This window comes from Microtus oregoni, unplaced genomic scaffold (genome assembly GCF_018167655.1).
Source record: "Microtus oregoni isolate MIOR12 unplaced genomic scaffold, Mior012 000081F_ref0000091, whole genome shotgun sequence".
Lineage (NCBI taxonomy): Eukaryota > Metazoa > Chordata > Mammalia > Rodentia > Cricetidae > Microtus > Microtus oregoni.
In genome coordinates, this window is record NW_024544541.1 from 5036333 (window position 1) to 5053060 (window position 16728).

At 45.1% G+C, this 16728-nt stretch overlaps 1 protein-coding gene and 1 pseudogene across 1 annotated transcript; both read right to left on the reverse strand.

Moving 5' to 3' along the window:
- Positions 1-10997: 10997 nt before the first annotated feature.
- Positions 10998-13729, reverse strand: LOC121441730 (preferentially expressed antigen in melanoma-like protein 7). Its single transcript, XM_041642980.1, has 3 exons — positions 13443-13729; positions 12400-12969; positions 10998-11556 (listed from the first exon to the last, which is right to left on the reverse strand). Exons 1-3 carry the CDS (start codon positions 13727-13729, stop codon positions 10998-11000), a joined length of 1416 nt encoding a protein of 471 aa, XP_041498914.1.
- Positions 13730-15129: 1400 nt separating this feature from the next.
- LOC121441835 lies at positions 15130-15238 on the reverse strand (annotated as a pseudogene).
- Positions 15239-16728: the final 1490 nt, after the last annotated feature.

Consider the following 16728-nt stretch of genomic DNA (forward strand, 5'->3'; position numbering starts at 1 on the left):
TACTGTACCCATAATAAATAAATAAATCTTTTTTAAAAAAATAAAGTTTGGGGATTTTCTTATTTATTACTTTTTGTGTATAAGTGTTTTGCCTGCATTATGTATGTATGTATGTATGTATGTATGTATGTATGTATGTATGTATGGTGTGTCTGCTACCTGCAGAAGACAGAAGAGGAAGTCAGATCCCCTGGAACTGGAGCTATGAAAGGTTGCGAGCTGCCATGTGAGTGGCGGGAACTGAACCTGGGTCCTCTTGGAAGAGCATAAAGTGCTCCTTACTAAGCCATTTCTCAGTACCTATTTCTATTTAAAGGAATTGTTTTCTTTTTTTTCTATCAAATGATTCCAACTCAGGTAATCAGGCTTGGCATAAAGTACCTTTACCTGAGCTGGGCGGTGGTGGCGCACGCCTTTAATCCCAGCACTCGGGAGGCAGAGGCAGGCGGATCTCTGTGAGTTTGAGGCCAGCCTGGTCTACAAGAGCTAGTTCCAGGACAGGAACCAAAAGCTACGGAGAAACCCTGTCTCGAAAAATCAAAAAAAACAAAAAAACAAAACAAACAAACAAAAAAAAGTACCTTTACCTGCTGTGCCATCTTCCTGGCCCTGTTGTTTGAGACAGAGTTTTGTGTAACCCAGGCTGGCCTCTCACAATGTAGTTTAGCCTGGCCTCAAACTCCAAGGCCTCTAACTTTCACAGGCCAAGTATTGGGACTACAGGCCTGTGCCTTCATGTCTGGTGTTTTTTGTTGTTGCTTTGCTTTGTTTTGTTTTGTTTTTCAGTCTATGCAGAGAAACAGAACAAACCCTGTGCTATTTCTCTGACCTATGGTGTTTATTCAGTGGGAGGTGTCCGTGTTTGTGGAGTGAATTCACAAACGGCCCTTGAATTTCACCGAGTATTTCCCTTTCAACCACTTAATACAAGGAAAAACAAAATCCTGTAGCAGGATTTCTGGGTGGAATTTCAAAAGTCTAACCAGATTGCAGCAGTTTGTATTAGGAGCTCCAGCTGTGAAGGTGTGTGTGTGTGTGTGTGTGTGTGTGTGTGTGTGTGTGTGTAGTGACAGGGTATGAAAGCCTCAGAGGAGCCAGAGGTAACAACTGTTTAGGAGCTTGGAGTCAGGACTGTCACATCTGGTAAGTCTCTAACCTCGATTGACACACCTCTGCTCTCTTCCCCCCAGTTTAAGCTCTTGGTGGTACTAGGCTAGAATCGACTTCTGCCTTCTGTAGGCTGAAATATCACTTCTTGAGCCCAGGAGTTCTGGGCTAGCCTGAGCAGTGGCAGATCTCAGTACTCCCTACAGCCAGTTTCTAGTACATGCACCTTGTTAACTCACAGTCTTAGCATTGAGTTTACAGAGATCCCATCCAGGAAAGGCCGGAGTTTTTCTTTTTCTTAAGTAAAAAAAGATGCTTTTTAATTTGAATTAACCAGTGCTCTGGGTTGCCACATTGCCCCTTAAAAGCCCCTCCATTCCAGGCTTCTTTTCCCATACTGTCTCCCTCCTCCCTTCCTCTCCCACCTGATCCTTCCTGTCCCCATCCCCTCCAGTTCTCTGCCCACCCAAAAAGTTTATTCTATTTCTCCTTCCCAGGGAAATCAATCGATGTGTCCCCCATCTCCCCCTAGAGTCTCCTTACTTAGCTTCTCTGGTGTGTGGATTATAGTGTGATAATCCTTTACTCGACAGTGAACATCCACTTATAAGTGAGTACATATCATATTTGTCTTTCTGGGTCTGGGTTGTCTTGCTCAGGATGATATTTTTCTAGTTCCGTCCATTTGCCTGAAAACTTCATGATGTCATACTTTTTTTTTCTTAAAAAAAAAAACACTTATTTAACGTTATATGCACTGGCATCAGATATCCTGTAACTGGAGTTACAGACAGGTGTGAGCTGCCATATGGGTTCTGGGAATTGAACCCGGGTCTTTGGAAGAGCAGCCAATGCTCTCAACCATGGGGCTATTTCTCCAGCCCCCATACTTTTATTTATATGTTTCTTTTTCTTGTGTTTTCTGTTTGCTTGGTTTGGGTTTTTTTTTTGTTGTTGTTGTTTTGTTTTTTAGAGACAGGGTTTCCTCTGTAGCTTTGGAGCCTGTCCTAGAACTAGCTCTTTTAGACCAGGCTGGCCTCGAACTCACAGAGATCCGCCTGCCTCTGCCTCCCGAGTGCTGGGATTAAAGGCCTGCACCACTATCGCCCGACTTGGTTTTTTTTTTTTTTGATTTTTTGAGACAGGGTTTCTCCATAGCTTTTGGTTCCTGTCCTGGAACTAGCTCTTGTAGACCAGGCTGGCCTCAGACTCACAGAGATCCCCCTGCCTCTGCCTCCCGAGTGCTGGGATTAAAGGCGTGCACCACCATGCCTTTTTTTTTTTGAGATGGGTTTGTTTTTTTTGAGATGGGTTTGTTTGTATAGCCTTGGCTGTTCTGGAAGTGGCTCAGTAGACCAGACTGGCCTTGAATCCAAGAGCTCCACACCTCTCTTCGTGACTCTCTTTGCGGAGTCCTGGGATTAAAGGTGTGTGCCAACATCACCCAGTTGATCTTTTATCTAATAGGTGATTTTCTAACTCCATTGTGTAAGTATACCACATTTTCTTTATCATTCTTTTTATTGACAGACATTTATGTTATTTCTATTTCCTGGCAATTATGAAAACAGCTTAGCCGGGCGGTGGCGCACGCCTTTAATCCCAGCACTCGGGAGGCAGAGGCAGGCGGATCTCTGTGAGTTCGAGGCCAGCCTGGTCTACAAGAGCTAGTTCCAGGACAGGAACCAAAAGCTACAGAGAAACACTGTCTTGAAAATAAACAAACAAACAAACAAACAAAAAGCATCTGAACAAGTGTCCTTGTGGTAGGATGGAGTAGTGGTGTAGCTGGAGCTTGAGGTCGACTGATTCTCAATTTTCTTAGAAATCACCATGTTGATTTCTAAAGTAACTGTACAAGTTTGTTCTTTTGACAAGAATGGAAGAGAGTCCTTGCTCCACATTCTCCCCAGGATGAGCTGTCATTTGTGTTTTGTTTGTTTGTTTGTTTGTTTTGTTTTTCGAGACAGGGTTTCTCTGTAGCTTTGGAGCCTGTCCTGGAACTCACAGAGATCCACCTGCCTCTGCCTCCCGAGTGCTGGGATTAAAGGTGTGCACCACCACTGCCTGGCCGGGGATCTCAAGAACTGCTTTGTCTAGCTTTTACAATTATCTCAATACTCCTGTTCAAAATGATCACCAAAGGATAAGAAAGGGTCGAGAGAGTTGTTTGGGTTGAGAATGCACTTGCCTTACAAGCCTGAAGGATCCAAGTTTGGTCCCTGGAACCCACTGTGGAAAAACAGAAACAATTCCCCAAAGTTGTCCTCTGACCTCCACACACAGTGCATTCACAGTACAGGGAACACACACAAGGCACTGCACTCATGAGGCGGGAAGCGTGGTCTCAACACCCCTTACCTTGAGTGGAAGGCAAGTGACCATTTTTTCAAAAGTCCTGAGTATCTCTCTAAAGGTGGCCGGCTCAGCAGCAATTCGTGAAACTCCATTTGCAGAAGACGACAGCAGCATGGGTGCAGAATGCCTGTAAGCCCTGAAGAAAACAGACTGAACAAATATTCAGACCCCATTTCTTGCTTCTCAGATAGTTCCCACATCAAGCCAGCATAACAGTATCAACACCAGATCAGACATCCATCATCACCAGTGAACTGTGGAGGCTGGAGAGATGGCCCAGGGATTAAGAGCACTGGGGGCTCTTCCAGAGGACCTGGGTTTCATTCTCAGCACCCACACGGGGGCTCACCTGTATCTAACTCCAGTTCCAGGGGAATCAAATCCCTCTTCTTGCCTCTGTAGGAGCATGAAACCCATGTGGTGCATATATACTCATACGGAAAAACATACGCATAAATAGATATAAATCTATATAACTATATGATTGGAATCTCCTGTGGGAGGAAGTCTCATTCCAGACTCTGCCCCTGAGAAAATCTGCCATTGCTGGCTCCTCTCCTGGAGATGCTCGGGATCACACCTGCTGGCTCTTTAAGACCAGGCTCACAAAGCTGTCACGTGTGCTCTCATGTTCTGCCTGCCTGAGAGTCACCCGGGGGGGAGGGGGGGTGGCGCTCTCCTTTGCATTGCCCTGTTTATTAAATCTGGATTTATTAATTAGGTTTGATTTGGCTTATTGCATCGGTGACAGAGGAACCCAGCAACTAGGGATTCAATACCTATCACTCTATATGATATAGATACACATCTATATTTATAGATATATAAAGTTATTACTGAGGCTGATAATGACTCAGCACATAACATGACTCCTGCACAAACATGAGGACTTGAGTTCAGATTCTTCAGCATCCTGGTAAACACTAGAACCTGTGATGAGGGTGAGGATCTGCAAACCCTGTGCTGAGGGAAGGACATGGGGGAGAAGAGACAGAATCCGGGAGACTGCTGGCCAGTCAGTCTACCCAAAGGAGCAGGTTCACAGAAAAGCTTAGGTGGAGAAGTAATGTTGACCATGCAATGGTATCACATGACTTTAATTCCATCACTGCAGGGGAAGAAACAGGCTGATCTTAATGAATTTGAGGCAGCCTGGTCTACATAGAGAGTCGAAGGCCAGCTGTGGCTAACACAATGAGACTATGTCTCAAAAACAGCATACCAAGGAATCAAAATATTTTTATTTAGAATCAGGACCAATGTCTTTAGTTAGTTCCCCCGAAGACACACAGATCACAATTCCGTGTGCCATCGAGTGTCTATGTCTCTATACGTGGTGGAATGGCACAATGGAGGGAAGTTACTGTCTGCTTAGGAGGCCTGATAAAAAGGCACTGAACCTGGCAGGGCAGACAGCGACTCTGGCCTTCAGGACCCTCAGGGTCTTTTCTGACTCTTAGGTCCTTTTCCTCACAACTCCCCCCCCCCCCCCCCCCCCCCGCAGCTGTACCTCAGAACCAGTAACTGCCATCTGATTGGATGCTAGAGGCCCAACAGATTATATATATATATATATATATTATTTGTTTTTCAAGACAGGGTTTTTCTGTAGCTTTGGAGCCTTCCTGGAAATCGCTCTATGGACCAGGATGGCCTTGAACTCACAGAGGTCCACCTCTGCCTTCTGAGTGCTGGGATTAAAGGTGTGTACCAACAAAGCCCTGGTAATACATCCATTTTTATCAGTGTCTAGATTGACAGACTTCCTTTTGTGAAAAACCCAGATAAGCCTGAAAGTCACTAATCTATACACTGGATCACTCCCCAACAGTTTTATTTTATTTTTTATTTATTTATTTATTTATTTATTTATTTATTTATTTATTTATTATGTATACAATATTCTGTATTCCTGCAGGCCAGAAGAGGGCACCAGACCTCATTACAGATGGTTGTGAGCCATCATGTGGTTGCTGGGAACTGAACTCAGGACCTTTGGAAGAACAGGCAATGCTCTTAACCACTGAGCCATCTCTCCAGCCCGTTTTATTTTATTTTAAGGATTTATTTATTATGTAGATAGCCTGCATCTGAAGAGGGCGCCAGATCATGTGGCTGCTGGGATTTGAACTCAGGACCTCTGGAAGCACAGTCAGTGCTCTTAACCTCTGAGCCATCTCTCCAGCCCACAGTTTTATTTTACTTAGCTAGTTTCTATTTGTGTACATAGTTTTGGATTCCTTTGGTGTCTGTATGGGGTGACAAATGTTCAGGAGTTGAAGCAGGGGCTCCAGCCTCTAGGACTCTGAGATTCTCCATTTCCTTCTCTGAAGCTTATTTCTGCTCACTTGCCTGCTTGATTTTGTGTTTATAGTTTTGAAGTAAGACTGGCTGTCACGTTTACCCGCGCGTAGTTAACAGACAGTGTAACTGAAGGTGACCTTGACTTTTATCTCCAGCCTTGCAAAGGCGGGAATTGCAGGTATTTGCCACCATGAATCAATCTACGCCCAAGAATCTTTGGTCTCGACAAACCTTTTCTGAAAGCGGCTTCGATCAGATTCCGGAATCCCTGCCCAGCTCGTCCTCCAGGTGTTCTACATAGTCTGGGACTGACTGCATTAAAAGTGCCATTCAGAGGTGGAAGGATTAGAGACAGGGTGAAGGCAGGAGCCCATTCACGTCCCTCCCCATGAGCAGTAACTGGGGGTTGCTGACACTTAGCCATAGTACCACAGTTTGGGAGGAGAAAGACCTGACTGGGCTACACAAAACCGTGTTTCACAGATATTAATTACTTCATTTTATCTATTAGACTACAGAGCAAAATTCAGCAGCTCCAATCAGCTGAGGTAGAGAGAGGCTCACGTCTCAGATCCAGCACCATTAGCCCGAGCTGGACCCGGAAAAGATGAAACAGATGTTGAGGACAATAGCCCCTCTGAGGAGAATGTCCTCATGGCTATGGTTCTACTTGAATCACTATTATCCTGAAAACCTTGGTAGCACATGAAGGTGGGGTCCCAGGTTAGAGCTTGGCATGAAGACCATTATCTCTCTACAGGTGAATTAGCCCCCCCCCCCAAAAGGCCCAAGACTCTGCTTGACTACATATGAGATTCTCTAGAGGTGTAAGAATTTATCAGAAGTTTAGCACTCTGTCTGGGGTAAGCATTAGAATGAACAGCTGTTTTCTAGAAGTACCTGGACCTTGAAGAATTCTTGTGGGAAACAGTGATTGTTTTGCTGAAGGGGCATTGCCACCATCCCATGAGTTTGGTCACAAGACACCTCTGGCACTTTTGAGGCTCTTGTATTATTGTGTATTGAAAACAATACATAATACAGGACTAGAGTCCTGGGGGCATGAGATGCTCTCCTTTAGGAAGACTTGTAAATTAGGTTAGAGACCTTGGTATGAGGAAATCCTTTGTGTAACCATCAATAAATATGCCTTTGCGTGGCTCTTCTGGGTTCAGGTCATCAGACAGAATGGATCTTCCTGCTACCTTGCAATTTCATCTTGGAGTGCCTGCTTTCTTCAATCTACCTATGCCTCACGGTGCACCTGACACAGTACAGTTCCTGAGAACATGCTGGGCTGGGACACCTGACTCTCATAGCTAAAATATAAAGCTACTTGGGCAGTGTCAAAATATGTCACATAGCAAAGCGCATGCCTGTCTGTGGTATTTGGCCTCTGAGGGCTTTTGTGTTGTAAACAATGTGTACCATTTTCTAGCAAGTACTCACTGCAAGGGGACTGTGTCTGAGAATCCTATGCTGTTAGTCTAATGGTCAGGCTTTTTTCAAGACTTTTTATTTATTTTGTTTTTGTTTTTTTTTTTTCAAGACAGGGTTTCTCTGTAGCTTTGGGGCCTGTCCTGGAACTTGCTCCTGTAGACGAGACTGGCCTCAAACTCACAAAGATCCACCTTCCACTGCCTACCAAGTGGTGGGATTAAAGGTCTGAGCTACCACAGCCTGGAAAGACTTAATTTTTTTTTTTTTTTGGTTTTTCGAGACAGGGTTTCTCTGTGGTTTTGGAGCCTGTCCTGGAACTAGCTCTTGTAGACCAGGCTGGTCTCGAACTCCCAGAGATCCGCCTGCCTCTGCCTCCCGAGTGCTGGGATTAAAGGCGTGCGCCACCACCGCCCGGCCAAGACTTAATTTTTTAATTAGAATTTTAATACTGGTTATGTGTTTGTCTGTGACTGGGTGTAGCCCCTGAGTACAGGTGGCTAAGGAAGCCAGAATACATGAATACCCTGGAGCTAGGAATACAAATATTTGTGAACTCACCTGACCTGGTTTCTGGGAACTTAACAGTTCCCAACTCTCTAGGCCTCTTCTGTCTACCTATGGAGGTACTAAGAGGTATTGCTATGCCTAGATCACGGAGTCCCTTCAAAACCAACTAGGTGACCTTGAACTGTATATAAAAGCCAAGAACCTTTATTCTTGCACAAGTTTGCAAACTCAGACTCTTCCTGTGACCAAAGTATTGGAGTGGTGGGGGAGCCTTGAGCTCAGTCGGGGTTGGGTTTTTACAATAGCAGAGGTTGGGGTGAGGAATTTCTAAGGCTCAGGACCACTGAAGAGCTGACATTTGTCTAGGGGTGTCCTGGTGAAAAGTAATGGGTGTGTGTTGGCAGGTAATCTTATCTACAAAGGTTAGAATGTTAGGAATTTCCTTAAGAAGGTATGTCCCTGGGTGGTGCCTGGTTGGTCTCAGTTTGTGTTTTCTTGGAACTAGGTATTGCCTTAGGGTAATATACTGAGACTCAGGCCTCTATTGGACTTGTAATGCCTGGGCCCTATAGTGTCTGATCCATTGGAACTGGAGTTAAAGAGGGTTCTGAGCATCCACGTGGATATTGGGAACCTGACTTGGTCCCTGAAAAGAACAAGTGCTTTCAACTTCTCAGCTGTCTCTCTAGCCCTCTTCTCTTGACATTTCTGCTTTTGTTCAGAATGCAAGAGGTGGCCCTGAAATGTAACATACAAGTGACACTAAACAGACGCAGCAGGATTTACTTAGGAATATTCGTATATGTACATATACATATATGCATGCAATACCAATTAATGAGAGAAAGTGGTCATGTTTTTGAACAGCAATGAGGGATATACGGCAGGGTTTTTAGGAAATAAATGATAGAAATATATCATTTTTATTAGAATCTAAAAAGAAAAAATACATATAATTGGCAAAGGATCTTTACAGTTAGGATTTATGGTATTCAGTAATCATTCATAAAAAATTCAATTTTGGGATTATTACAGTGTCTTTATTTTATTTTGTGTGTGCTTGCACATGACATAACATTCTTGCCATTACCTGTTTGTGGAGGGTAGAGTTGGAGTCAGCCAACCCCTTCCATTATGTGGGTATCCAGGATCAAACTCAGATTGCCCAGGTTGGCCCTAGTTACCCTTTACCTACGCAATCTTGACCCCATATTTTCATAAAACTAATGGAGAAAAAACAAAAGGTGCCACAGGAAATTCTTTACAGATATCTGATTATACAGACATAAGGACACACAATGGTTGGGCTCAGAGACTCATTAACAAACTAAAGACAGTTTGGGCTAGAGAGATGGCTCAGAGCATTGGCTCCTCTTCCAGAGGTCCTGAGTTCAATTCCCACAACCACATGGTGGTTCACAAGCACTAAGATGAGATCTGGTGCCTTCTTCTGGTGTGCAGTCAAACATGCAGACAGAATGCTGTATAAACGATAAAGATTTTTTTAAAAATTTATTTATTTATTATGTATACAATATTCTGTGTGTATGCCTGCAGGCCAGAAGAAGGCACCAGACCCCATTATAGATGGTTGTGAGCCACCATGTGGTTGCTGGGAATTGAACTCAGGACCTTTGGAAGAGCAGGCAATGCTCTTAACCTCTGAGCCATCTCTCCAGCCCAATGATAAAGATTTTAAAAAATTGGCCGGGCGGTGGTGGCACACGCACTCGGGAGGTAGAGGCAGGCGGATCTCTGTGAGTTCGGATCTCTGTGAGTTCGAGGCCAGCCTGGTCTACAAAGGGAGTTCCAGGACATGTTCCAAAGCTACAGAGAAACCCCTGTCTCGAAAGAAAAAAAAAAAGATTTTAAAAAATTAAAAAGACAGTTGTCCACTGGGCATTATATAAACTTAGGGACTGGCAATACTTTAGAAAAGCACAGGAACCTTTGTTCATCTCCTAGAGGTCTTCATGTGCAGCTGACCAGTCAGAGTTGGGGGCCTTGAAATATAGGGCCCCACAGTTAGGTGACTTACAAGCTGAGTTTGGTGGTATTTATTAGAGATCCCACTAGTCTTTAACTGGGAGGGGGGAGGGGATGAGGGTGTAGGGGCCAGTCATGATAAGCTAAACAGAAACAGACCACCCAAAGGAAGTTCTTTACTTCCAACCATTATCACCTGCCAGAGTAGAACTCAGTCACAGATGTCTCAGTAGTGTATTCTGACACAATACCAGGTTGCGGGGAACAACCACAAACTGAGATTACCTGAGCACCACCCAAGAACAGACCATCCAAAGAAAAAGGCCTAAGATTCCAACTGTTGTAGATAGGATCACCTGTCGTGAGCACACTCACCAGGACATCTAGACAAATGCCAGCCAATCAGGAGCCCTGAACCTTAGAAACCCCTCACCTCCACCTTTACTGCTATAAAAACTGAGCTGGGGGCTCTGTTTATTCCAATATGTTGGACGTGCGGAGAGACTGAGTTTGCAAATTTGCATAAAATAAAGGCTCTTTGCTTTTACACAGGACTCGGTCTCCTTGTTGGTTTTTGGGGGACTTCATGGATCTGGGCATACATAACAAGGGGTCCGAGGCCACTCTGGGCTTCATTAAAAGGAATGGAAAAGAATGATGCTTATCGCCTCTTCCTTTGCTTTTTGTTGGGTTCTGTTCTGCTTCAGTCATCTTTTGTCCCCCAGCTCCTCCTAGCCTGAGTACCCTGGATTGCAGTCTGATGCTCATTCATCAAAACTCCCTTCCTCAAACTTTGACTTTGCATGCATTGCTACATTGAAACCTTACATATAACCCATATGCGAAGACACTGGCAGATTTGCTTCAATTCACTTGGTTGTTGAGAGGTCTTAGTCAACTAGAGCTTAGACAAGACAGAATCTTTCCATTTCTCTGTCCAAAAGACTGTCCCGACCATCATCTTTCAGAGTGAGATTTAATGACTAAACAGTACAATACAGAGAGAATATCAGGTTCTCAGGATCTGTCTATTGTTTTCCTTTGTATGCAGGAGGAGGCCTCTGAAGAGTCCTGACGGAAGCTACATTTGGAAATGTAGAACTCTCTTTCTCACGCCACAAGACACTTAACCTCCCCATCCAACATGCTCATCAATGTCAACCCTTGTGTTGTATCCCCACAGCACATAATTCTATTTCCATCACACGAAGTAATGTTTAAAGCTGTGTTCTCGTGTCCCCTGGATGAGAGGCCTGTCCCTATGTCTCATTTCTCAGTCAGGAAGGAATTTACAGTCAGCAATCGCAAAGTGTGGTCTCCAGTTCAAAGATGTAACGCTTACCACAGTCATAACAGACACTGCTACCAAAGCGGATAGACGTGAACTGCCTTTCTGTGACGATTGTGTTCTTCAGCTCAGCACAACACTGGGAAAATTCCTCTACATTGATATAACCCAAGTGATTGTAGACCTCCTTGGGAGCAGGGTATAGCTCCTTGGTCAGCTGGCTTAGGTTGGCAGTGTGGTGGAGAAGTTCTTTCAGGACGTCAATTGAGAAGTCATTATCATAGAAGTTGATGCTGGTGAGCTGGGAACATTGGCTCATGGCAGGGAGAAGGACCCTGAGGTCAGGGTCCTTCATCCTACAATCTTCCAGTTTCAGGGTCTTCAGAGTGCACGCAACACTCTCTAAGAAAAATTTGAGAGGCAAGAAATTCAAATCACTTAAAATGACCCCCCTCAAGTACAGATGTTTAAGTTGACAGTGAGTCCACTGGGCAAAGGAATCCAAGTCTGACTGTGAGAACTGGCAGAGGGAGATGGACAGGGACTCCAAGGGCATCTTCAGACACCTAAAGAGAGACCAAGGGGTTAATCTGAAACACAGCGGTGGGTTTGTCCCAGAGGGAGAAGAGACCACATAGCCAGGGTCAATGTGACCATGGGATGGCAATGAGCACACACTACAGCCCATTCGATTCTAATCACTCAGGACACACCACTTTCACCCTAGGGTGTCACCTTCATGGTGGGACTGGCTTATTCCACAGCTACCTTTTCTAATCTTCAGTGACAAGCAGGGACCCAGAATTGCAAGAAGGCCATTAGGCTAAAGGGCCTACAGGACAGAGAAAATGGGGCCCACAAGGCCACATCAGGTTGCCTCCTGAAGAATGACTGACGGACTCTGCCCCAGTGTCTGCACCTGTTCACTATTCAGCCGTGACTTTGACTCTCAACCCCAGCTTTTCCATTTCCTGTCCACTTAGCCCCCTCCTGCTCTCAACAGAGCCTTTACACTATTTGGGAATTAGGGGCAAGCTGGGATGTATTCCCCCAGATCTAAACACAGAGCTCACCTGGGAAACCATGCAGCTCTGTGTCCTCCCCATGCTGTGCGCTCTTTTTCCTGTTCCATCACATTAGATCTGACAGCATTGCGTGGAGGAAACTGCAACCCACCCTCACTAAATCTAACCCTGGCAGCTCAGACCATACAATCCACCGCACTTCATTGCTCGGCTTTCTGAGTGTCATCATGTGGACCCTTGAATCAGTTAACGTGGAAGAAGACCACCCCTCCATATTCACTGTGAAACGCTCAGGGGCCTACAGATTCCAGGGGCCCACACTTTCTAATGTGGAAAAAGAAAAGTTTACTCTGGTAGCTGAAACTGCTCTTCATCCTTTCTTACCTAAGCAAGAGTTTCATGTGGTCATTGACGAAATAGACATCATCCAGGCTAAGATGTTGGAGACAGCTGAGCTTGGAGAACACAGACATGATCTTGGTGACCCACTTGTCTTCCATGGCAGTGGTAATCCTTCCTCTGAAGATGCGGATGACCATGACTTTGTGAAGATGGCTCATCTTGCTGATGTAAGGAACAAAATGTGCCAGGGTGGAGAGATTGCACACTGTATTCAGTTCCAACTCCTTGATGAACTCTGGCTGTAAAAATTTTAAGACACCCCTGACCTTGTAGAATGGTAGTGTTCCAATTGTCAGCTTCATACAGCACACCTGCAGGGAACCCCTTCTCTTCTCAGCCCACAGCAACAGCCGTGCTTGCTGTTCGTCCTGGGGGAGCTGAAGTTCAGTGACAATCTTCAAATGCCGCCTCAGTGTGGGGCTAGAGAGGCCCTTCACTCCTTGCCTCTCAGGCAAGGTTTCTGCTGAGGGCTCTACGCTCTTTCTTCCTGTCCACACTTCCCAGAAATCATGGCAGACATTCCTCAAGTCCACCACCCGAAGCTTCTGTCCTCTGTGGATAAAAGAGAAGTGCCAGGAGGTAAATCGAGACCCAAAGCTGTTTTCTCCCTTTTGGAGGGGGATTTTCCCTACTCTGTTTTGTCTGCTTCATATTCGTGTTTTTTTCAGTGCTGTGTTCCCAGTCCAGAGCCTCAGGCTTGTCAAGCATGAATACTTTGCCTGAGCTGCACCTGAAGGCCCATCCTGTTCTTCCATTCAGTTGCTCTGGACTTCTGTCGGCTCCTATTTCTACTACCCAGGGAAGACACAGGCACAGGGTCATTCTGTGGCTGCATCTGTTCCAAGAGGTATCTTCTTCTAAATTGACATCTGCTACAAGTATTCAACAGGAGCTAAAGCCTCAGCAGCCCCTCTATACTGGCCAAAGCTTCTGATCCATCTTTGACCCCATACTCCCTGAGCCCAGATGTCCCTCCCTTCCATATATTCCAGTGTGCCATTTGGCATTCTGTTGTTACTGTTTACCTGGGGCGAAACCTCCGTCGCAGCCATGTGTCTACTCCATCTAGCATAGCCTGATAGATCTCCAGGTTGGGGTTGTTCATCAGAAACCCAGCAGGAAGGCAGGGGTAGGGCCAGTCTGTCACCAGAGCCTTGATTATCTTTTTTCGTCTCTGAGTGTTGGCCTCCTTGAACAGTGGGGGAAAGAGCACCATTGGCAGGTTCTGCAGAGTAGAGATGGTCAAGGCCTCATTCCTCACCAGGCTCTGCACTCCCAGCTGTAGGAGTGTGGGTGGGGCCTGGAGGGTCATTCTGACGGATGTTTAGGGAGATGGTCCTGAGGAAGAATTTAGGAGAAAATATATTTTCAGAGCCTTTCTTATGAAGCTCTTTCCCCTCACAGTGAGCACCTGTCACCACTCTGGCCTTGATAGAGACTGGCTTTGCTCATTAGTCACTATTTGGCGGTCTCAAAGGCAAACTCGCTACACTGGCAGCTTGTGGAGCCTCTCACAATCACATTCACCATTGTCCCATCCAGTCCATCTGCTACTCTCAAGTCCATAGCCCTTTGGAAGAAGGAATCCAGGAAGGAAAAATCTGAGCTCCTTTCCTCGCGGCAGAAAGGATTCTAACCACCTTTCAGAGACAATGGAGATGTGACATGCCCACCATACTCATGTTCTGATTTCAACAAACTGATCCTGCCTGGCAGGGACTGAGGAGAATCTGTGAAATGGGGTCACTGCCTTTAATTTTCAAAGATTGAGCATCTGGTGTGGCGACACTAGCTATTTCATACTACTTTGGGGTATAGAGTGTACTGGGTATGTGTTTGGGAGGATGGCAGTGGCGGTTCATGTCTTTCTAGCAACTTGGTTTTGCTCATTATGTAACCAGCCCAGAGCCAGCTATATAGGCCAGGCTGAACTCAGCTTACCCTAAGATCCTCGAGCTGGACACTCGCCAATCTCGTGCGACCTTATTGCTCAGTGTGGTGTCATTTAAACAGGCAGATGCAGGAAGATTCCACATAGTCTAGTCTATTTTTTATTTTTTTATCTTATTTTTTTATTTTTTGGATTTTTCGAGACAGGGTTTCTCCGTAGCTTTTGGTTCCTGTCCTGGAACTAGCTCTTGTAGACCAGGCTGGCCTCAAACTCACAGAGATCCGCCTGCCTCTGCCTCACGAGTGCTGGGATTAAAGGCGTGCGCCACCACCGCACGGCCACATAGTCTAGTCTATACTTTGAGTTTGAGGCCAGGCCAGTAGTAGAGGTTATAAAACCAAAAATAAGCAGGAATGGTATGGATTGATGAGTCCCTGTGATTTTGACTGAGGTTGTTTGGTGCTGGGGTTTGATTCAGGTCCTGGCCTGTGTTAGACAAATATTCTACCTCTGAGCTGCATTCAACTCAATCATTTCCTTTTATTTTACATAGAGACAAAGTCACTTCATGTACACAGGCCATCCTAGAGCAAGAATTTGGTTTCCCTCACATCTCTAGTGCTAGGATTCCAGCATTGTGCAAGCAGCCTACCTGACTTCATTTTATGTCCGTTTGAGGAGTGAACTTGTTAAACTGACCAGGATGAAGCAACTGCACCTCAACAGGCACTGTCCCTTCTTAATAAAACCATCCCCAGGCTTGTTTTTTATTTTATTTATTTATTTATTTATTTATTTATTTATTTATTTATTTATTTTTAAGCCTACAGCACCTGGTATTCCCAGGTGGTCTCCCATCCAAGTACTAACCAGGCCCGACCCTGCTTAGCTTCCGAGAAGCTAAGCGTTCAGGGTGGTAAGGCCGTAGATCCCAGGCTTGTTTTTAAGATACTGGTACAAATTATTTCAACAAGCCGGCTAGGGGAGAGGGGTGGCACATGCCTTTAACCCCAATTATTGAGAGGCAGAGGCAGACCAACCTGGTTTACATAGTTCTACAACATCCAGGCCTACACAGAAAATCCCTGTCTTGGAAAATAAAACAAAACTAATTTTTTTAAATTAATGCACATAAGTGCAACTCATGAAGTATAATATCAGGGATTACAAACACATTAAATAGCAATGAGATAATAACTGAAACCAGTGTAGCAGAGAAGCAGGGGCAGAGCTAGAAGGCCAGAAGTACAAGACCATCGTGGGTTCTGTGAACTCTTGTCTTGTCCCAAAGACCCTCAAAAAACTGGGCAAAATTTACATAGAGATTAATTACAGTCTCTCAGTCATTGCTCATTAATACCCAACTAATTCGCTGCATGGTGGTAGTACACACCTTTAATCTCAGCGCTCTGGAGACTAAGGCAGGCAGAGCCCAGCGAGTTCCAGGCCACCGTGGTCTACAGAATGAGCTCCAGGACAGCCAGGGAGACACAAAGAAACTACAGCTCAAAAACTCAAACAAGCATGAAGCCCTAACCAAATCAAGACTAACACACAAAGCTAAATTTCCAGCCTGCCTCTTGAAGGAATTTTATTTCAATTATTAAAAATATTGCTGATTTTGTGTGTATGGTTATTGGGACTGCATGTATGTATGTGCACTATTTACATGCAGTGCCGGGCCAGCAGAGGACTTTACATGACTGTGATCTGTGACGTAGGTGCTGGGAATGAATCCTAGGATTTCCAGAAGAGCAGTCAGTGTGGTGTCTCATGTGCTGGGCTATCTCTTCAGCCCCTGGAGATAATTTTAAAGCCAAGGTCTTAACATGGAGGTGCAAGAGGTCCTGGCTTCTATTCCCAGCACTGTATTAACCTGAAAAGCACCTAGAATCCCAACAGTGAGGAGTTGTAATCAAAAAGATCATACATTCAAGGGCAGCCTGGGCTACCTGAGACCAAGTCTCAAAAATACAACTTTTAGAGCTAGATATGAAGAAACAGGCCGGTGACCTACATCCCACCTCTTGTGAGGTGCAAAGAGGCAGATTTCCAGTTCCCAGTCAGCCTGAGTTACAGAGAGTTCATGACCTAATGAGATTCCATCCAATAAAATTCATAACTTTTTAAGAAATAGCTCTGGGGGCTAGAGATGGCTCAGCAGTTAAGAGTACTGGCTGCTCTTTCAGAGGCCCAAGGTTAAATCCCCAGCACACACATGGCAGCCATCAACTGTCTGTAAACTTCAGTTTGAGGGTATCTGACACCTGCACACAGACACACATTCAGGCAGTACACCAGTGAACATAAAATAAAAACAAGTTATTAGGAAAAGTAGGTCTGTAGATGAGATTTACCTCTACCTCACAGAGATCTACCTGCCTGCCTCCCACATCCTGGGATTAAAGGCTTGTGCCACA

Coding starts and splice junctions, on each gene's coding strand:
- LOC121441730 (XM_041642980.1), bottom strand. CDS start 13,729: ATGACCCTCCAGGCCCCACCCACACTCCTACAGCTGGGAGTGCAGAGC. Junction 12,970..13,442: donor CGACGGAGGTTTCGCCCCAG/GTAAACAGTAAC, acceptor TTTTATCCACAG/AGGACAGAAGCTTCGGGTGG. Junction 11,557..12,399: donor CACATGAAACTCTTGCTTAG/GTAAGAAAGGAT, acceptor GTCTCTCTTTAG/GTGTCTGAAGATGCCCTTGG.